General features: G+C 35.6%; 2 protein-coding genes across 2 annotated transcripts; both read left to right on the forward strand.

Moving 5' to 3' along the window:
• Positions 1-1,925: 1,925 nt before the first annotated feature.
• Positions 1,926-11,470, forward strand: LOTGIDRAFT_236472 (hypothetical protein; the record flags this gene model as incomplete). The annotated part of the gene is made up of 7 exons (XM_009067396.1): positions 1,926-2,011; positions 5,915-5,969; positions 7,312-7,563; positions 8,622-8,712; positions 9,118-9,255; positions 9,619-9,896; positions 10,310-11,470. 7 exons carry the CDS (start codon positions 1,926-1,928, stop codon positions 10,553-10,555), a joined length of 1,146 nt encoding a protein of 381 aa, XP_009065644.1. The 3' UTR covers positions 10,556-11,470.
• A 7,176-nt stretch (positions 11,471-18,646) lies between these two features.
• On the forward strand, positions 18,647-19,526 carry LOTGIDRAFT_133062 (hypothetical protein; the record flags this gene model as incomplete). Its single annotated transcript, XM_009067397.1, has 2 exons — positions 18,647-18,927; positions 19,253-19,526. Coding segments are annotated over 2 exons (555 nt in total), but the record flags the coding sequence as incomplete, so codon positions are not given.
• Between the last annotated feature and the right edge of the window lie 3,657 nt (positions 19,527-23,183).

Here is a 23,183-nt window from a genome sequence, read left to right on the forward strand (position 1 = left end):
TCTTCGAGGTAGGTTACAGGTCTCTTGCTTTGCAGTTGGTTTCAATCTTCGCAGACATTCGTTGTGGTCTGAAATTTTGGATAATGTTTCGTGGTTTTTTTGGGGTGGGGAGAGGAGGGGTGTAGAGTTGAACCACAAGTCGTCGCCCCCCCCCCCCCCCCACTCTCTGAAACCCCCCACCCACCAATAATAGGGGTACATACCGGGTGTCATGGAGTGTTTCAAATCATATCCTTATCGTTCTTAACGTCCTTGCCAGTCACATCAAAAACACCACCGTGATGAAAACTGTCATTTAATGCGATGTTTGACAATTTTTAATGTTGTTCTCAACCTTTATAGTCCGGAATTGGTTTGACAAGGACAAAAACACTTTTCAAATTTAGAGAACAAAGGAAAATCTTTGTTGTGGACAGTTTTACGATAGAAATGTGTCTATTTTTGCTCTCTCAATGAAGTTGATGTGTTTGTTTGTCTCTTCTATTGTTTTAAAATCTATTATTGTCTTATTTATCCTGTGTGCTGAGGTTGAATTTTAAAAAATAAAAAAGTATAATTGTACTGATTTTCTAGACGTTCGATTTTCGTTCCATCTTTCGGGCTAAAATATCGAATAACATTATTAGCTATGTGGACTCTCTGAAATGGTTGCCAAATTGACAGACCTAAATACCGAATAGATATTATTAGCTATGTGAACTCTCTGAAATGGTTGCCAAATTGACAGACCTAAATACCGAATAGATATTATTGGCTATGTGAACTCTCTGAAATGGTTGCCAAATTGACAGACCTAAATACCGAGTAGATATTATTAGCTATGTGAACTCTCTGAAATGGTTGCCAAAATGACAGACCTAAATACCGAATAGATATTATTAGCTATGTGAACTCTCTGAAATTGTTGCCAAATTGACAGACCTAAATACCGAAATAACATTATTATCCTTGTGAATTCTCTGAAAGGGATATCTGGTCCCAGTGGTCCCAGCTATGAAATGGTCTCGTGGTGGTGCCGGAAGGGTAAGCATATGTACGTGACGTACTTATCATATATATTAGGATTAATGACGTCATAGATACCTCACTAAGTTAATAACGTCGTAGCATCAGTGCCAATAACTTAAAACCTTATGAATATATCCTAATCGCCGCCATCTTAGTGCACAGTTGCATTAAGAAATTGTGTTTTTGATAAAAGGAAATTAAATGGAAATATTTCGCAATATTTTAATCCAGTTAGTTTACAAACATTAAAATCCCAGGAGAAATCTTTTAGCAACGATGTTATTTTATAAAAGTATATTATAAGCTAGTTTGTTTCGCCTACGATTGTCGTGAAAGTCTGACAACACTAAGATTAATTCGTCTTAAAATTTAATCGGGAAAATGTTAGAAGGCAAATTTTCAATTTGTTACTATTTATTAAAGAGTTATTGTCGTCTAAATATTTGTTTTACTATCTGATAATGTTTTATTTCAGCCGTCTGTATCACTGTCAGAATATCGTACGTGCGGTTTGCTAACAATTAAATAACTGCGTTTCATAGGAAATATAATACAGGAATGTATATATTGGTCAGATGCGATTGCGACTGCGTTAAACGTTTGATTGACGAACTGTTATCCAATTGAATATTCCTGTGATTGCGACCGTGTTTAAACGTAATAGATAACCGACCAGTTGCGATTCCGACTATGTTTAACGTTTAGTTAGAAGTATTCTATTGATACGACTCGGTCTGAGATGAAACGTTTCATTGGAAGTATATAGTGGAATTAAACTAAATTACATGTCAATCTAACAACCCGTATAAATACCTAATAAATCATATTCCACAAGAAAGCGGCTTGGAAGAAAATATATTCCTGTGAATGCCAGTCACGTCTGCAGGGTTCCAGGAATCTGTTAAATCGAATTCATTATGGTAGCTTCAAGACATGTTTTATCAGAGACAGATTTCTGTCAGAAACCTCGTGAATCAGGCCCTCGAGAAATTCGTGATAATTGGTTAGTGTTGTGACCATAGGCATTCGTTGTGACCACAAGCGTTCGTTAATATTAAGTAATTTTGTCTATTATGAAGTATACTCAAGTTAATGACAAAGTAAAAAGATAATCTTTAGTAATTCACCGACAAAAACACTTACATAGATCGAGGCGTTTTATGATTTTACTAAAGCAGTTGATTGAAATCATTACGACGAATTTTCTCCTTGATGGAGATTATAGCGGTAACTGTAGATTATAATGCTGTGGGGAATTTGTCCCTATTGCGCACTGCTTGACGTGGGTATTTACTTCACTACTTGATAAAGCTTTATTTCAGCATTGTGTATCACTTTTCAGTTTATGATCTGACGTCTGGTTCTGCTCATTTTTTTAATTGGAAATTAATGAATAATAAAGATGGTTTTGATTCACAAGAGATCATGCTGCTGACATGTGTTTCGAATGTACAATCCCCATCAGGATAGATTTTTGGGGAATAAAGTTTTATGCAGCCTGCCGACTAAATGATAAGTTGTCAGTTGTCATTAATGAGATAGATATCGAAAGTTTTTTGAGGAATTGGAGATTGAAGCAACTTGCCGAGAAAATAGATAGCCAACTAGTAATCCCTCGCCGTAATTAAAGTTGGAAACGAGTGAATAAATTCAATATTAATGTCATATAACTTTGCGAGTCGTAGAAACGACCTGTCGACCATATAGATATTTATATTCATTGTCTAAGCACCATCTCGTCTATAAATTAGAATGAAAATTGCTATCAGATGAAATATACGGGATTATTTATAAGACCAAAAGAGAAATTTGTTTGAAGGGGGAGATTTATGTATCAGACAGTTCGTTCAATATTTCTCTAAGGGCCGTTTCACACTAGCGTTTCACGATCCGACGAGATTCAGTATAAAGATCTGAATAAACGAGGTGTTCCATGTGTAATTATTGTATCGTAATGAGTAGAAAATAGAAGCTACACTTGTCCGCAACGTTCCATTCCATTCCCACTTTTAATCTGCATGTAGTCTGATCACGGTCGACAAGTGTAATAAGCTTAAGAAAACACACTGACATTGCAGACGAACTAGACGTCTGATTCTCTAAAGAGATACGGACAATCGGGACAGTTGAAATTGACATATTTTTTCTTGGAAATCAAATATAAAGACGACTATATCAGATAACGATTAATGCTTCGAGGATATCGGTAATGTCACCATAACTGCATCAAAGACTAAATGCGACTGACTCGCACGGCCAATTTCTTGACCAGTGTGACACAGCCTTTGTAAAGCGAACGGTAACATTAAATGATAGTTGTTCTTCAGACTAATTAATCAAAGATTTATTCTATGGACAAATCTCGATCAATTTGTCTCTTGTATAGTAATTGGAAATACATTAACCTGATCGTTATGTCGTAGAATATCTTCTCTAATCAGCATTGTGTTAGAAATTCGTCAGGAGTACCGACCAACTCAAGTACATATCGCAAATCTAAAGACAAAATCTATAAATTGTCAATATGGAAACCGACATCTGACTCTTCCAGAACACCTGCTGTCACTAGTCGTTAGTTTGTCAACTCGATATCTCTTTCAGAGAGTCAACATAGTTATTTAGGCATGCCAACTCTGTATCCCTTCTTAATTATCAAATGTATGATATCGCTGCCGAGCGATGTTTCGGACAACAACCCCACACGTTTAACGATATGATAATAAATTATAATCTTTGATGGTGAATTTGATAAAGATTTAGGTCAAACTATTAACCAGGTGCAGATGAATCTTTTCATCAAATTTTTACACTTGCTCAATTATCTTATGCTTTATTTAATATTTTCAAATGCAGAAACTTTTAATTTAATTTTTATTTTTAAAAAGGGCTTGGATAACAGTCATACTGTGCGATATTGTATAAATGAATATGGCAAGGTAATATTGTGCGCAATGAGACAAACTTTGCAGCGTCATTTTGTAAATTTGTGTGCTGTTATTTTTTCAAAAGTTTTATGTCCCATTTTTCTGCTTTTAAAACGGGGTAATGAAAACAGCAACGCTATAAAGTGCACGGTGAAGCATATTTTGTTCAGAGCAGTAACTTCAATTCGCGTTCTGTTTTGTCAAAATTAAAAATGGGTTCCCTTATTTTCATTCATGAAATTGAAAATGCTAATATTTATATGAATAGAAAGTGGAGGTCTTGTAATGACTTGGAAATATACCAGTTTATCTCATATAATTAATTTATAATTAGCTAAATTAGAAGAGAATTACCAGCAGAATTCCATTGAGTAAGCGATCAAGTGAGATCAAAAAGTCTTTTTTGTTTATCCAGAATGTACATACATGGACATTTATGCAATAAGTACATAATGATAGGATTAAGAATACATGATAAGAAACACTAATAAATCAAACAGTTTGCTTAATAAAGAAAAATAAGGAAACCCATCTTTAAAGAAAATTAAATTTCCCGTCATAGTACTGTGCCTATGGACAATGTCATGCAGTGTGCAATGGGAGAAACTCAATTCCCCATAGATATAACGCTAGAAAACGCTATAAACGTTAATATTATTAATAGTATTAATATTTCATGTTCAAGATTATGCTCATTAAGGAAATATGTAAAAGGCAGTCAACTGTAAAGACACATGAATAAAACTATTAAATATTATTCGTGAATTTACTCATCCGAGATTATGAGACACAGGTAGCTCAATGAAAGGGCGTTAACCCATCATTTGATAATATTCAAAAGATCTCTGGGTGTCTTTTACATTTTAGAATTACCAAAATACACACAAACACTATAAAATACAGAACAGTAGGATATAAAACTCTATTTCATTTCATTAGTCCAATAAGATACAGAACAATAGGATATAAAACTCTATTTCATTTCATTAGTCCAATAAGATACAGAACAGTAGGATATAAAACTTTATTTCATTTCATTAGTTCAATAAGATACAGAACAGTAGGATATAAAACTATATTTCATTTCATTAGTCCAATAAGATACAGAACAGTAGGATATAAAACTCTGTTTCATTTCATTAGTCCAATAAGATACAGAACAGTAGGATATAAAACTATATTTCATTTTATTAGTCCAATAAGATTCAGAACAGTAGGATATAAAACTGTATTTCATTTCATTAGTCCAATAAGATACAGAACAGCAGGATATAAAACTGTATTTCATTTCATTAGACCAATAAGGTACAGAACAGCAGGATATAAAAATTCATTTCATTAGACCAGTAAGGTACCGAACAGTAGGATATAAAACTCCGTTTCATTTCATTAGTCTAATACAGAACAGAACAGTAGGATATAAAACTCCATTTCATTTCATTAGTCTAATAAGGAACAGAACAGAAGGATATAAAACTCCATTTAATTTCATTAGACCAATAAGATACAAAACAGTAGAATATAAAACCCCATTTCATTGCATTAGTTCAATAAGGCACAGAACAGTAGGATATAAAACTCCATTTCATTAGTCCAATAAGATACAGAACAGTAGAATATAAAACTCTATTTCATTTCATTAGTTCAATAAGGAACAGAACAGTAGAATATAAAACTCCATTTCATTTCATTAGTTCAATAAGGTACAGAACAGTAGGATATAAAACTCCATTTCATTTCATTAGTCCAATAAGATACAGAACAGTAGAATATAAAACTCTATTTCATTTCATTAGTTCAATAAGGAACAGAACAGTAGAATATAAAACTACATTTCATTTCATTAGTCCAATAAGATACAGAGCAGTAGGGCACAAAACTCCATTTTATTTCAATTTGTTTACTATCACAAAATCTATGAAATCTAAAGAGGTCACATATTTTACCTCTCTCATAAAAAGTTGAATTCATTCATATTTTAGCTTTGATCTGTATCTGTGTAATTTAGTCGTATCTTTGTTTAGGCGTCGGTTCGAGGTCAACACCTTTTTTCATTTTTGTGGGTCTAATTTGAATTTTTGTTTGAATAGACACAAACGGGGCTATTTTTTGTGGGTTTATCTTATACAAATTATGGTTGGTTAGTTGGTTAGTTGGCAATTTAAAGTGATTGTTAAGAGATTTTCTGAATGTTTATGTTGCAAAAACCACAGATGTCTGATTGACAATTAGAATGGTGCAAATCAACGCTAGCAATGTTCCAGATACACTTAGGTTTTTTTTTAGAAAACCTCTCCCTTTAAGTTCTAATTATCAAAGTATGCGAGACTTGGTCGCGGTTATAGGAGAATACCTCTTAGTCTAAGGAGACACATTTTGGAAATATCACCCAAACTCCCCTTCCCCCGTCCCTTACATGTTCTGACACAAGTCGTTCGCGGTAAACACCCTCACCGTAAAAATCGTACCAAGAGGCGTGGGTGTCACAAAGTGGTCAAGGTCTACCCCCTTTGTCCATCAGCTGTTTTCGAGTGAGGGTCTGACCAGTTAACCCTTGACCCCTTAATACAACCCTAGGGGAGAGCTTGACCCCTAAATACAATCCACGGGATCTGTGAACAACAATGATACTAATTAGGCCCATCCTTACTGTATCTATTGTAGACCTGACAAAAACTATTACCAAACTCGTAGTGATTGCCTCGGGTTGGTTATAAACAATAGGGTCATATGATACTACTTGAGTAGGTGTTTTGTTCGATTTGTTTTTTGAGGATTTAAGTATTTATGTATAAGTGATCAGATATGGACTGTTTCTGAACACTTTTTATAACGCTGTGATGCTGTCTGTCTGTTTGTGTGTATATCTGAAAATCGGACGTATAAGGTCGAAGGATTTTTAGTATGAACTTTTTATGACGCTGTCGCTTGAATGTAGATGTGAAAGTCGAACGTAAAAGGACGAATGATTTTTTAGTGCCTTTGACTGAGTATGAACTTTTATTTTATGACGTTTTCTGTATGAGCCTAAAATTCTGCAAGTTGGACGTATAAGGACTTGCAGTTTGCGCTCGTAAATGTGTATATGGACTGTTTTATAATGTTGCTTGTATAAGTGTACATTTCGAAAGTTGAGTGTATATACAGGAGCGAGCTACGCTGTTTGTGCACTATTTTGAATTTTCATTCTTTGACCTGCTAAAAACTAACGTGATTGCAGTCCCTTCAGGCTATATTAGAAAAGAGTCAAACATTTGCAATTAAAAAAATGATATGAATATTTCCAAATATCGATTTATACACCAACTTAAAATACATGATTAATGAATATTATTCTACAGTCAAACTTCATCTTTAATCTAAATATCTTTATTTTCAGTGCGGGAGCGACAAGGATGAAAATTATGATATTTACACCATAACAGCTGAACCCTTGCCGTCACATATGAGATCCCTAATCCCCGCCCCGACTAGACAGATAGAGGCTGTCGTGACAGAGGTGAAGATGACTAACCGCCATAGATTACGGTATATTCTATTGACCGTGTTGGTGTTCATCATCTCACTAGTGTTACTGAGTGTTTCTTTATACATAGGATTTCACCAATCACCTAAACCTACCCAAATACAGGTGAGTGGACAGAATTAATATGCTTTTTTTCCGAATTTTCGTGCAGTTTGGTAACTAAGAACGAACATATAAGCTAAAGAAATCCACTAAAGTCCACTATTCGAGATTGAATTTAATGCTTCACAATATCCGTTCACCATTGACGTATCAGTAGCGTTTCGAAAAATTACCCCCCATCTTCCCCCTTACTCCACCGTTAGGAACGCCACTATGTAGTATTTGGCAGCTTCGATTTCTCGTAATATAACACAATTCACAGTCAATCTCATCTCAGCTTCCCGGAATAATTTCACAAATAGAAGCTGACGGTTGTTATTATAAAGTATTTTGACAACGAAGTTGAAAGAAAGATTGCGTTTTATTAAAATTATCGATTCCATCAGATAAACGAAACCAATTTCTTTGTTCAACTCCAATGTGTTTCGACTAACTGAACCTTGCCGAGATCGTGACATCGCGAAATTAAACCAATTTCCGTCCTTAAATGTCAATCACAGAGCAAAAACTCGCTTTTAGAAGAGAAATTCAGTTTGATAAATAGAAAGACTGTTTTTTTCAGAAAAACCTTCAACCTTAGAAATCTTTAAACAATTCAATAAAAATCTCGCTACTTCATTTTGTCAGATCACGGATGACAAATGTAGTAACTTTCAGAAAAAGCACGAAACGAAAGGACCAGCCAGTAGATAGAATCCTTTGTTGTTTCTTTCTTTCTTAATGTATTTCTGTTTATATCTTGACCGCCAGATGAAATTTGTGAATTACATTTGAACTGTGATTGTCACAAGTGAGACTCTGCGATTGGATTCGTCAACTCAAACAACCTCCTTTGTGTTATAGTGCTTTCAGACAACCCAAGTTAAGGCAGCTTAACTATCAACCGTTCTTCGAATCTGGTTTACTGTTTTTTGGTTTGCGTTCAGACGACCAAAAGAACAGGCTCGAAGAACTGATGATAGTTAAGCTGATTTAACTTTTGTTGTCTGAACGCACTATAAGGTCTCCAAAGTTTATCTATCGCCTTTGTTATAAGTCTGATTTCGTTTTGTGTATTTCAGCACCTCAGTGAAGAGAACCCAAAGATAAACCATACTTTAATAACAGATATAACCGTTCACTCGTCTTTACAACACAGTCCTAAAACACAGGGTAAGTAGGACTTCTTATGTCACTTCCGGTACCACGCCCTACTCTGTACCATTTTTCACGGAGTGTGATTGATAGAGGGTAAACTAATCAACCAATCAATCAAGTTCGGTTTATTGCTTAATCTATACGTGGACTTCAACACGCCTCTTGATGAACAATATTTTTATACACCTCCATCTTGTTTATTTGATATATGAAACACCTCACCTCTAAAGAGCCACACTGTCTGAAATTGTATAGCATTATCATTTGTCTGACACATTTGTCGCTAACTCGGACCTCAAAGAAGAATTCTTTATGTGTGTCCTTTGATCTGTTGTTATTAACTTGTCGTTTGTTTAATTAAAAACAGGAGTTAGTCTCTTTCACATAGAAAGATTTATCATTGCCATGTCTCCTTTCCAGAAGTCTACCCTTCCTACATCACGAGGACACCATGTATTAATGAATGCTGGGCCTACGCAGCCTTCAGATTTAAGTCACAGTGTGTGAAGGGACTCTGCCAATGTCAAGGCAGCTACTATGATCCACTCACTTGCTTACGTAAGTATGAAAGTTGATTTGTGTTCCATTGATGCATTGGAGCACTATGTTAAAATTTGACAGTTTTTAACTACTTTGCCCTAAATTGCTGCAGATCTTTCTGGGAATTGTGGCGTGGAATCGTCCAATTGTGCTGTGTTTGACACTTCAGTATCCTGTCAGAGAGTCTACAACCAATGTTTAGTTGGCAGTTGGGTTTGTCTCAGCATCTCTTTCAGAAAGTCAACATAAGCAAAAATATTTATTCGATTCCTTTCAGAAAGTCCACGTATAATGGCGTTCGTCAAATCTCCATCTCTTTCAGAGAGTCCACACTATTAATTTAGGTCCTTTTTAATCGCCGATTATCCAATTCAATTTCAGCTCATGTTGAAGACTGTAACATTATAGCGAACAGCCCATCCGTGGCTAAAGCATCTTTACATGGTCGAGCCCAGAAGACCTTTACCTGTCAGACCAGCAGGAAGAAAGAGTCCGATGTTTACGTCTTGAGTATATTCGGCAACCATCGTTCCCTGGCCACCAATGTGAAAATTAATGGCGATACTGCTAAACCCAAAGTTCTCGTTCTAGTCAACTATCATCCTATCAACTGGCAGATTCAAATGAACTCGTCAGTTCATATCGAAAAACTCGTTCTGGTAAGGTTCTAATTTTCTTAAAATCAGCATTGGATTGATTGGTATAGTGAAAATACAACCCCATTTAAGTCAATGTGTCGAGAACTCTGCATTTGCTGCTCCACATTGGGATATACTGGCTTTCATTGACGATATTTGGTGTTTACTCTTTCAAAACACCCGATATAATCCCTAGATATACTTTAACAATCCTCTCAATAGCTGCGTTTACACAGTGATAAAAATTGGCCCGCTTCAAATGAACCGGACTCGACCCAGATCATTTATGGCTGTCTAAACGCGGCTAATGTGATACTGCCCGAAATTGCTTGAGTTTATTCCCTTATGTATTTTTCTGTCCTATATATATCACATTGCACGGTATATAGTGTTGTCATGCTCCAATTGATTTCAATTCGTTTTGTTTTTTGCAGGTTTCTTTCAATCATTTATCAAGAACGAACGTGTATTTCACTAACGCTGAAACCAAACCCAGTATTAAAAGACTCTTCTCCTTGACGGGGTATGGACAGGACCGATTCGGTGGTCATACTCCGGAGCTGTTGAAAAACCTAGTGCATGAGTTCGGGTCCATTTCGTCATTTACTGGCACCTCGCATGCGGATAACTGGGAATTGAACTTTAATGATGATGATTCCACTCCGAGTGAGGAAACTTGACTTGCTTAAGTGTGTGGTGATATGTCCGTGATTTGGACTTTTTACGAAGGTTTTACCAACTACAACCCAAATGCTATCAATTCTGATATCAATTGGGTCAAGATTTCAAAATAGCTCCGTGACTTAAACTCTAAAATGAACAAAACCCATAGTAAACACATATTAGACAGACAAAAAATTATCAGTGTTTTGAATTCACAGAAACAGCTTTAAGTGCTACGTGAGTGATGTTCTTTGTGTTTTCACGTATATTACTTAGCGCTAATGACGGACATATTTTAAGTTTTATGTGACGTGACGCCCTTTACGCTCTGTGATGGACGTTCATTACCTTTGTGGTATTTTTTGTGACACCCTTTGCGTTTTTAACATTCGTTACGTTTATGATGCTCCCTGTTTGTGACGCCCTTTACACTCTTTGTGACGATCTTTGTGTTAGAGACACATCATTTACGTTTATGATGCTCTGTAGTTGAGGCGTCATGTTCTTGTGATGCTCTTTATATGTACTCATGCTCTGTAGTGTTTGTGACGTTCTTTGTACTTGTGCTCCGGGTTGTGTTGCCATATGCGTTTACGAACATGTCGTCAAGTTATTGATATCAGACCAAATTTCATGACATTTTTTTTAAACCTACTCGACGTTAAACTCCTAGTCAAACTGTATAATACAAACTCATTGCTCAGATAAAACATAGAATGTTCCATAGTTTTAGTTTAACCTTTTCATAAGGGTATAAGGGAATAAGGGAAAGGTTTAATGATGTATATCCTCAGACCAAAGCGTCGGCCGAGACTCGTACATGAACATTTTGAAAACTGTTTAAGTTTTAATTCTATTTTATTTGAATTATTAGAATAATGGTGATAGCTAGATTGATCTAGAAATTTATTGAATAAAGATTAAAAATCGTTATTTTTTTTTTTCATCATTGCACATGTCATGACCTTATCCGTTTTTATTAGCTCTAACAGTGGGATGTATTACGCCATTCCATTTCATTAGTCCAATAACGTACAAAAAGTAGGATATAAAACTCCATTTCATTTAATTAATCCAATAACGTACAAACCATGGGCTATAAAACTCAATAAAATAAGTACTCTTTGCTTTGTACATTTCACGCAATTGTGTGAAAGAACAATATATCAACACAGCAAAGACCATTCGTATGTCTGCCCACTTTACCAACAACCCTGAGACAGTGATAAGTTTCTTGCACGGCCCTTTAATAAATTCTCCGATTAAATTAACTAAACTGGTCTGATCAATCTACTTCCTACATCGTTGCTTTTTCTGCAATTTGTTTTTAAACTCCCACTATGCCAGAAAAGTAGCTATGATCATCTATATCCATTTGGTATCGCGGCAGATACGAGTTATTACCCTTACCTGGAATGGGACTTGGGCGGTTTGGTAACAGTTGGTATTTAATACGAGTTATTGCTCTTACCTTACCTACCTACCTACCTGACCTTGATTGGACGAGGGCGATTCAGTAACCTGTCACAAATTTATTAATACGCACCCCCTACCGCCCTCATTCATAGGTTTTTTCCGCTCCTAGATAGAACATATCAGTTAACAAATAAACCAAGTAGTAACGATCTGAACCGCAAAACGAAACCCGAAATCCAAACAACATATTGTAGAAACGTTAGTAGCAGCTAATGAACTTTTCACATGAGGAAGTATATCAATGATAAGTAAGTATTGTATAGTGAAAAGTCGTTTCAGGTGTCAAGAGGAGTCAGCATACCCTGCCTGGTGCCACACCCATCATAACTGCTTAACTTACAGTTAAAATTATATGGAACAAACGTACTTTAATATGCACCATAATGTGCACAATCTTTTCATTTTCCGACTTTAAAAACTTCAAGTAGATAGAATTTAAGATATTTCCTAATTATTTCTTCTTTAATTTCCGTTGATTCTCTTCTTAGATTGTTGGGTAGCTCAATCTGGTTTGATCATGAGCAAATTTTTTAAAACTGTCTAATGTACATCATTTTGGTGATATCCATCCATCTTGTGCGCATATTGGTTACTTCACCCTCGCTAGACCCATTTGCTCAGGTTGTGGAAGGCTCATATCTGGGTGATAACCACGAGTATATGCATATTTTGGCTATGACGTCCTTGCCTCGTATAGCTGTTGCATCAGTCTATTACTACTGAGAGCCTTCTGTAGGTGCTGATATATTGTGACTAGTCTTATCTTGGTGTCTCTTTGTGTACAATAGGTCGCTCAAATCAAGCAATATCTGTTATTCTATTCTTACAAACATAAATATTCCGAAGACCCATTAAATAACAATATGCACAACTATTTCACAACCCAATATGAAGTTCGATATCCTATGAGTGAAACACCACATAAACATGATGGCATCGCAACCTGAAACTTCTAATAGGATGTTCGCGGCATCTTCCATTTAAAGAGAGACCAAGATTCTGCAGATTAACCTTATAAAAAGGAATTCTTTTTTCAACGCCTCGCTGATTACACTCTTTACTGTGAACTAAACTGTTTCATTACAAAACCAAAAATGTGGGTTCGAGTCTTTTTATTGATGCAGGTTGCAGTTGGAACACGAGGTTTTTCAGTAGGTATGTTTATTTTAAGACGTTCTTATACTACAATGAAGATAAATATAGTATAATTATCTAAAATCTCAAGATCAGACTCCGAGTTGATTAACAGAAACACGGGTGTCGGAAGGTCAACTAGAATAATGATCACTTATTTGAATTCGCCACACTCCGAACCACGAACACTAAAGCGCAGAGTGATATCAGATGTTTTGGGAAACTAATTATTACTTGCTGTGGCAGTCATAATCACAAGAGCAGTTATTGTAGCAGTGCTCAAATAATGAATAAACGAATAAACGAATATCTTTTCATTTCAAATCTGATCTAGGTCTGCTATATATGACGGCAGCAAATACGTACAACTCTCGAGAAAGGCTCAGGGTCGACCAAGCAGTAGTAAAACAAAATGAAACAGAAATATTGATAACGATTAATACGGTAATACTAAATAAATATGATTATTACCTTTCACTGAGCAGAGGTAAGGAAACATTTTCGTTTTTAAGTGTTTTTGAAACATCTTTCATTATTCCATTTTTGAGCAAAGGACTTCAGCTTCCTATTGAATTGGTCATGTTTGAACAGTTGGTTGAAAAACCTGACAGGCTTGTCATTGGCGTTGAATTCCAAGCTGGGAAAACTGTTTTTGTGATGGGTAAGGTGTTGGTGGTTGGAATACTATTTTTTGCCCGGCTAACATAGAACACATAATGCGTTTTCATGCTTAGGGGTGAATCTTTTGCAGTAATTACTCCCATAACCACAAACTGTATTAGCCCAAAGTAGACGTCCGCACAAGCAAGACGATTCCAGTCAATCAAAAATCTCTTCCAAAGATTTTAAAAGACTGGAGGTGGCACGAGCTTCTTATAATGTCATGTCGCGTAATAGTGAAGCAATTGGTCTATTAAACCTCGACACGCCTCTTACAGCTCTGAAAATGGTAAATACAAGCGAATTTGATGTGGTCTTGATGTTTGACCAGTCGTGTGAGGCCGACTACATAAAACGTGTCCTGTCCCAGATGCATGAGATGTACTGTTACAGACCACCTGCTGTACGATCCGGGGGTCAGAAAATTTGTAGAATGACATATCCCAAACGTTTTGATACCAGACCAACAAAATATCACGTGATGGTGATTCTGTGGTCTATTTTGGAACATTTTGAAAGTTATCCTACTGTACTTGTTCATGACAACTCGACGGGTAAGGATTTTTGTTCAATTCAAGGGACGTCTGAATATTAGTGTAGCCGCTGATATAACTCCATCTGTGTTATCTGAAACACTTTCAGGATGAAATATGCTATGGTAGAGCATAGGGGGTATGTAAGGTTTCTTTTGCGCAATTCAAACGTTGGTGGCTTTTCGTTACGTCTTGTTAACGTCATAAATTCCGAATATTTTTTGTTATGTAACGCCCTTTGACCGATGACCTCATACTTCCAGAAGCACCAATAACAGAGTTAGCAGAAACAATGTTCTCGAGAGGATTACAGATTATCTCACTAAATGTAGACACCATCAATGACCTGTTATGGTTTATGAGAAAAACTTATTCTACTCTTGACGATAAGAACAGAAATTATCTAGTATTTTGTTCCAAAAGATGCACTAACAAAGTGTTAAATTTGGTAAGTATGGGAGTTTCAATTGACGCATTGTTCAAACGGGCTAACGAATCCGTAACATATAGACATGTAGCTTTTTTTAATGCTTATGAATTCAATTACTTATGCTAACTCTTCCAGACACCTGATACCAGTTTTCATTATGAAATACTTACTCATTCATGATTGATATACTTTCTCATGTGAAAGTTCATAAGCTGCTACCAATGTTTCGCCAATTATGTTACGTTAGAACTTAGAACGTTTGATCGGATTAGTCACATCACATCTCCTGCAAGCAAGTACAGCTTTTGTTTATGTTGTTCCAACAGGCAAACGACTTTGATTCTTTGATGAAAAAGAAGACCGCCATTCGCCAACTGTCAAAATGGCTTGTAGTTGATAATGGGAATGATTTAGAGATGGCTGAATTTAAAGATCTACTGTTGGACAATGTGGCGGTGGTACAGATGAAACTTGACGAGCATTCCACAAATATTAATAAAATAACACAGGTAGGGGTTTGAAATTTGTCCGCACCAAAACAGTATTTTGATAACCCTACTAATGTGTACACTATTGTGCTAATCTGTATCTTATTGGACTAATGAAATGAAATGGAGTTTTATATCCTACTGTTCTGTATCCTATTGGACTAATGAAATGAAATAGGGTTTTATATCCTACTGTTCTGTATCTTATTGGTCTAATAAAACGAAATGTAGTTTTATATCCTACTGTTCTGTATCTTATTGGTGTAATAAAATGAAATAGGGTTTAATATCCTACTGTTCTGTATCTTATTGGACTAATGAAATTAAATAGGGTTTTATATCCTACTGTTCTATATCTTATTGGACTAATGAAATGAAATAGGGTTTTATATCCTACTGTTCTGTATCTTATTGAACTAATGAAATGAAATGGAGTTTTATATCGTACTGCTCTGTTCCTTATTGGTCTAATGAAATGAAATGGAGTTATATATCCTACTGTTCTGTACCTTATTGAACTAATGAAATGAAATGGAGTTTTATATCCTACTGTTCTGTATCTTATTGGACTAATGAAATGAAATGGGGTTTTATATCCTACTGTTCTGTATCTTATTGGACTAATGAAATGAAATGGAGTTTTATATCTTAATGTTCTGTATCTTATTGGACAAATGAAATGAAATGGAATTTATATCCTACTGTTCTGTATCTTATTGGACTAATGAAATGAAATGGAGTTTTATATCCTATTACTCTGTATCTTATTGGTCTAATGAAATGAAATGGAGTTTATATCCTACTGTTCTGTATCTTATTGGACTAATGAAATGAAATAGAGTTTTATATCCTACTGTTCTGTATCTTATTGGTCTAATGAAATGAAATAGAGTTTTATATCCTACTGTTCTGTATCTTATTGGTCTAATGAAATGAAATAGAGTTTTATATCCTACTGTTCTGTATCTTATTGGACTAATGAAATGAAATAGAGTTTTATATCCTACTGTTCTGTATCTTATTGGACTAATGAAATAAAATGGAGTTTTATATCCTACTGTTCTGTATCTTATTGGACTAATACAATGAAATATAGTTTTATATCCTACTGTTCTATATCTTATTGGACTAATGCAGACTTTCAGTTATTTACTGAAACATTTTATCTTTCCAGAGTATTGTAAGTGAAATCAAAGACATAATTCTGTCAACCAACAAGATTCCTGCAACTGAAAATTGGGATGCAGATATCAAAGACCAGTTTATACGGGTCGGTTTGCTATTAGTTGAATGCTAATCCATTTCTGCTTTAATGACAGTATGTTGGTCTGCAACCGTTTCATGCCGACTGCCATTCTAGTGTCTGTGTATTCATTCATACCTAAATCTATGCACTCCACTTTCTAAATATCAATGCCTATTTCCATGCCCAAATACATGCCTACGTATTTCAACGTGCATTATACCACGTCTATTTTCATTTATAAAACCCTAGCTTTTAGCACCCATGCCATATTCTGTTGCTCGCCTAAATTCGTGATTATTTCGATGTTCGTTTCCTCAATTCTATGCTTACTTTCAGGGATTAACCACCGACCCTGGTTGTTTATTGGCCGATGTACATACATTACTTTGGAAAACTGAAGGTCGCGAGTTCAACCTTGTGGGCCAAACGTCTGGGAATTCGAGCGTCACAGGGGAAAGTTATTTGTTCCCGAACACCTACAATGGGTTTAACAACAAGACGTTAAATGTCTTAGTGAAAGAGGCAAGTGCTTACTTTATCAAAGCGAAAGTAGTTATTCTGCATAATGGTAGGTTATACTTTGGTTTTAAACATTTCTCCAGTTACATATTGATACGACACGACTATTTCAGAAATAAAATTCCACGTTGCGTTTTTTTACGTTATCTCAAGCTAAAGGGATGAAGTATGGCAATTTTTCTGAATATGTTTGTGTTCATATTTTTTCATACAGTGGTTCCCATTTATTATCAAAGGATTGAGAAATAATAAAACACATTTCATTGGTCTTTCAATTGACTTATTAAAAGAAATCTCAGTCTCCATGAACTTCAGGTAAGTAGTCTATCTACGTTACAACCATTGATATCATCCACCCCCAACCCCTGATCGTCCTGGTCACCCATCATTTCATCACTTTCTGAAAAGGCCTTCAGTTTTTTCTACGTATATGCTTATCACTTAAGTTTGTTTCCTCTTTCTGTCCACAGCTATGATTGGCTGTAAAAATGTTATTGAAAATTATTGAAGAGGCGCAAGTCATACTCCAATGTGGCCTGAATTTAAACTCGGTTTATTCTTCTTCCTTATCTTCACTATAATTGGTTCAATTAATCTCTATCTGTGAGAAATTGATAATTCCCATAAGTTACTTAAAACTAATTCGTTCAGACGAATAGAAATCAGAGTTCATTATGATATATACAATAAACATATGTGTCTTCCTTATAAACTTTCCCCATAACGAGTTTAATCATGTTTTAGCCAGTACACGCAATGTGAGTTTATGAGTGACAAAAATTCCGGCAATTAAAAATCTCGTACAAACAATGGCAAAATCAGGAGTAAAAGTTGCATAGCAGTGGGCTCCTCAAAAGGGAAGTGATATTTGAGCACATTTACAAATGATTCGTTTTCTGAAACCACTGATCGTCCAATGACGTTCCAAATTTCCATTGCGTTACGATTACTTGTCTAAAAAGACCACATAACTATTGTTTTGGTGTTTGAACTGTAAACTCACTGTAAATTTCAGTTACATACTTGCGGAACCGGCAGATGATATGTGGGGTCACGTGGTTAACGGAAGTTGGACTGGAATCATCAAAGAGTTGTCGGAAAATGTAAGATGAGTTTTTTCTTTCAGGGGCATTTCTTGATTGATTGCCTTGACACAAGAAAACATTACAAAAACAATTACAACGTTTCGATGCGGGTACTTGTCTTTTTCAAACAGAGTGTCATTGCATTAGTCAAATCAAGAAGAGAACACTCTGCGACAAAATTTCATTTTATTGACCCTCGAGGATACTGATCAACTCTACTTGTTCATTCATTACTTATCCATCACTTACTCATTCTTACTCATTACTTACCTATTACTTACTCATTACTTACCAATTACTTACTCATTACTTACCCATTACTTACCTATTACTCATCCATTACTTACTCATTACTTATCCATCACTTATCCATCACTTACTCATTACTTATCCATTACTTACTCATTACTTACCTATTACTTACCCATTACTTACCTATTACTCATCCATTCCTTACTCATTACTTATCCATTACTTATCCACCACTTACTCATTACTTAGACATTTTCCATCAATTACTAATCCATTACATCCAATATTTTTCAGAAAGCTGACATGTCTGTGAGTCCACTAGCTATATCTTCACAGCGATCTACAGTTGTGGATTTCTCCTTTCCGTATTATTACGACTACAGTGGAGTCGGATATAAACTACCGGATCCTAATCTGAGTAAATGGAAGAAATTATTGGCTCCGTTTAAATGGGAAGTGTTCTTATGCATCATTATATCGTTTATATTGTTACTATTGCTACTCTACACCATTGAGAGACAGAATCCTTTCTACAAAACCAACCAGATTCCCAAATTTACTGACATGTTCCTTTACCTGTACGGAGCTTTACTAGCACAAGGCAAGTAAAATTGTGGTTTCACGCGATAGGAAACTGTCACTGTAACAAGACTTCCTTGCTATGCTGTAGTCCCATTCTGACCACAGATAACTGTCATTGTACCCAGCAATCTTCTCGTTAGTTTGGTAACTGCACGAAAGTTTGGTATGCTCTAGTCTCATTCTTATCACAGAAACTATCATTTGGAAAGAATGTTTTTGAAAACCTGCGATTTCCGCTTTCCAAAGTTCGTAATATTCAACGGTGTGCATGTGAATATCCCGAATCTTAACACCATGCACACTCATCAGTTTCCTATTTTCGACATTGCATTATGACTTCCATTTTGCAGGCTGCTCAAACCAACCAAAATCAGCGAGTGGAAGATGTATCGTGGCTTTCTGGTGGCTGTTTTCCATCATTTTGGTCGCTGCCTACAGTGGGAATTTAATAGCGTTTTTAACCGTTACTAAAGATCAACAACCGTTGACGTCCTTGATGGAACTTGGTCAGCAGAGCGAGTATAGATGGGGAACTGTAGGCAGTAGTGTTTGGGAGACATTTCTTGAGGTATGTTCATGCTAAGACAACTGGCATCTCCGTTCCTGGAATTCCAGCCAGGCTTGATCTGATTTCATATCGCAGTTACAATTTGGCACCTTATTATGTCAAAGGAAGATGAAATAGGCTAGAAGCCTCTTTTGAATAATTAAAAGATGGGTTTCCTTATTTTTTAATTTCAAATTAAGCGAACTTTTTGATTAATTGGTGTTTCGAATGAATTATCATGTATTCTTAATCATATCATTATGTTCTTATTGCATATAATTAAGAGTTATTACCAATCACAAATGTTCACGTATGACAATTGACCTTTCTTGATCGGTCACTCATTGGAATTCTGCTTATAATTCTCTTCTGATTTAGCTAATTATGAATTAATTATGAGACAAACTGGTATTTTTCTTTAGAACACTTCTACTTTCTATTCATATAAGAATTAGCATTTTCATTTTCATAAATGGAAATAAAGGAACCCATCTTTAATACTATTCTACTTTTATTTAATTCTTGACGTAAAACTTCAATTCATTTCATTAGTCCAAAAAAAAACAGAACAGAACAATAGGACTGGTAGCAGCTAATGAACTATTCATATTGTGATACTATTCCTTTATATTTCAGACGTCGAATCGAAGTGAAATCATACGAATATGGGATGGAATCAAAGAGTTCAACAAAACAGACCCGGATGTACTTAACAGCGACATTAAAGTCCATTATGATAAGGTTGACGATGGGTCGTATGCCCTGATTGCTGATAAAATTAGTTTGAATTATCAATTGAAGAACAATTGCGATTGGGTGATATTGAAAGAGTCTTTCCTACCTATGAATTACGCTTTAACTATCCCCAAGGATTCGCCATACTATAAACTCCTGTTCGATGAGTAAGTAATTTTTCTTGTATATATCGTTGACTGTCTCAATTGGATTTTTTGGCTTTTGTCTGTTCTCTTTTTCTAGTATTCCCATCATCAATTTTGAAACAGACTGGGATAGCATGGGAGATATTTTAATCAAGAATACTTTTAACAGTTATCTACCTTGGGTACCATGATATAACATAATTATTGTGGTCTTGAATGCTCACATGATACTCTCCCTTTCATTCAAAAATCCCGATTTTCACAAAACAATGTTGATGTTACATATTTGTGGTCAGGATTTTTCGAAGAGTAACTTCCCTTTTCATTCAAAAATGTCGTTTTTCACAAACAATTATATATTTTCAAAATATTAAAACGTATTTGGAGTCTTAAATTGTTCAATGAGTAGCCTCTCCTCACAAAACAAAGCTGTTGTTTCAGGATGATGAGGTTGTATGAAATCGGAATTCTCCAAACATGGGAAAGAAAATGGATGACGAGTAAAGACATGTGCGGTGGTTCAAACGTTCCAGGGGTCAAGGCAATAGAGTTACTGGACATACAGAGTGCCTTCTACATTATAACGATCGGGATAGTGATTGGTTTGTCATGTCTGTCCGTGGAATGGTTGACCACCTTCTCGACCAATAGACAAAAACTCTACCACACATAGTGCTCGCGAAATTAAGCCGGATTCTCTCTATACTATAACCGAATAATGGTCGCTAAATTAGGCTGTATATACATATGCCACAAATAGTGCTCAAAATATTAGTCTGGATGCACATTGGATGTAAACTTACACTATGCCGCAAATAGGGCTCGCAAATTAGGATGGCTGTACACTGGATACAAACTTACACTGTTCTGCAAATAGTGCTCGCAAAATGAGACTGGATGCAACTATACTATACCCGAATAGTGCTCGTAAAATTAGGCCGGATGTACATCAGATACAATGCCGCAAATAGTGCTCGCAAATTTCAATTAGAAGCATATTTGATTCACATAACATTAATTTTTCGCATGTGGAAGAACCGTTATATTATACACTGATGAGGTCAGGGCACTGTGAGGTAAGGGCAGAATGCTAATGTCGTAAGTCTACTGTCCATATTACATAGGGACAGTGGCAATTGCATCGTTACTAGAATTGCAAGAACCATGGAAATCTGACTACGATTTGATGTACGACCTATCCTGGTCGAACGTATTCGTCTTTTGTGCCAATTAGAGTGATAATTTATGTATATTATACATTGTATTTTAGTAGATACGTTTCTATCACATAGGCTAGTATACGTTACGTATTATACAAGCGCTATTTCATAGGTGGTTACTTAATAGCGCGCAAAACAATAACTTCGGTTATTATGCCTAGTGATTCGAGGTCCGCTATTAGGTCTAATAAACAAGAATTTAATACTCTTGCGTGTATAGTATATAAATCAAGTACATGTACATAATTTCACTCGAGAAATGTCAAATTCCAAGTGTATAGAGTACAATAATGAAACACATGTTACTTGACTTGACAAGTCAAAATCCATTTGTAAGTTTATATATTTGGTTTTAGAACAATCTAGACAATCAAGTAGAGGAAATACATGTGTTTTTTGGGTCTATAATATAGTCCCCAAAATCATTTTGGTTTTGTCTTACTTCTATTTTATTGGTATTAACTTTAAGTGTCCTTATTACTTATAACCCCTAAATACCAAACTATTGCTATTGTTTTTATTGAAATTATTATGTGTGCTAGGTCTGTATCTTTTGTGAGCACAATGAAAATTATATTGATTTACGACTTGCTTTTTTTTGCTACTCAATAAAGGTGGATACCAACATCAGACTAGACCCCTACTCTACACTCATGGTCATGCGCTCGATGATTTCACCGTGAAATATTAAGTTAGGGGGAGGGGGGCTACAGGCCGGGCCATGTGCGTCTTATTCTTATTACCCCTATGGAGGGACCAAATAATTTTTTAGGGGGGTGGGGGGGGGGGGAATCAACATCAAGCATTTAAGAATTCAGTGATAAGCAATTTGAAACGTTTGGAGACATTTGGAGAGGGTGCGGTATGTAAAAATAGCAACATGCAAGCGTATCGATTGCTTGGTTGGAAAAACGAGTGATATATATTGTTTCGTTTTTTGTTTATCTTTAATTCAATATCCAAAACCATTCAAAACATTTAGTGTATCCGACAACAACAAAACGATGAAAATCTACTGGACGCTGTGTTTGTTTAATGACCTTGACCCGTGTATTTAATAATTCGACCGGTGAGTTGATAAGCTCTTTCTGTGAACACATGCGAACATGCTTGTAAGTTTAAAACGTTTTCTTTTTGTTATCTAATCAGCATAAACTACAACAGAGATGTGAATCGACCTCTACACCAGTCTGTATATAATGGAGGATACGAAGAATGATAGCAGACGACCATCTTACTGGCAACTGACCGAGTTATTTGACAGACGGCAATACAACTCGCTATCGAGTGAGCTCTCTCTCAGCTATAGACGAGTTCGTTTATTAATGGCCTTGTTTGTCGTAAGCATTTTAAAGTTCTTTATTTTTGTTATTTTGAATGTCATTATTTACATGGCGATGAAGGAATTGATCCATTTTCTGCCATCTGACAGAATGCCTTCTCTTTTGTGTCAGCCAATTCATTTACACCCATACAAACATTTCACCGAGAATTACCAAAATATTACGGAATCGACCGTAATCTATAATGTGCCAAGTATACAGTTCATTGAAGCTGGACGACCGTGCAGTATCTCAAATCCATCACAGTAT

Source organism: Lottia gigantea (assembly GCF_000327385.1).
Source record: "Lottia gigantea unplaced genomic scaffold LOTGIsca_82, whole genome shotgun sequence".
NCBI classification, from domain to species: Eukaryota; Metazoa; Mollusca; class Gastropoda; family Lottiidae; genus Lottia; species Lottia gigantea.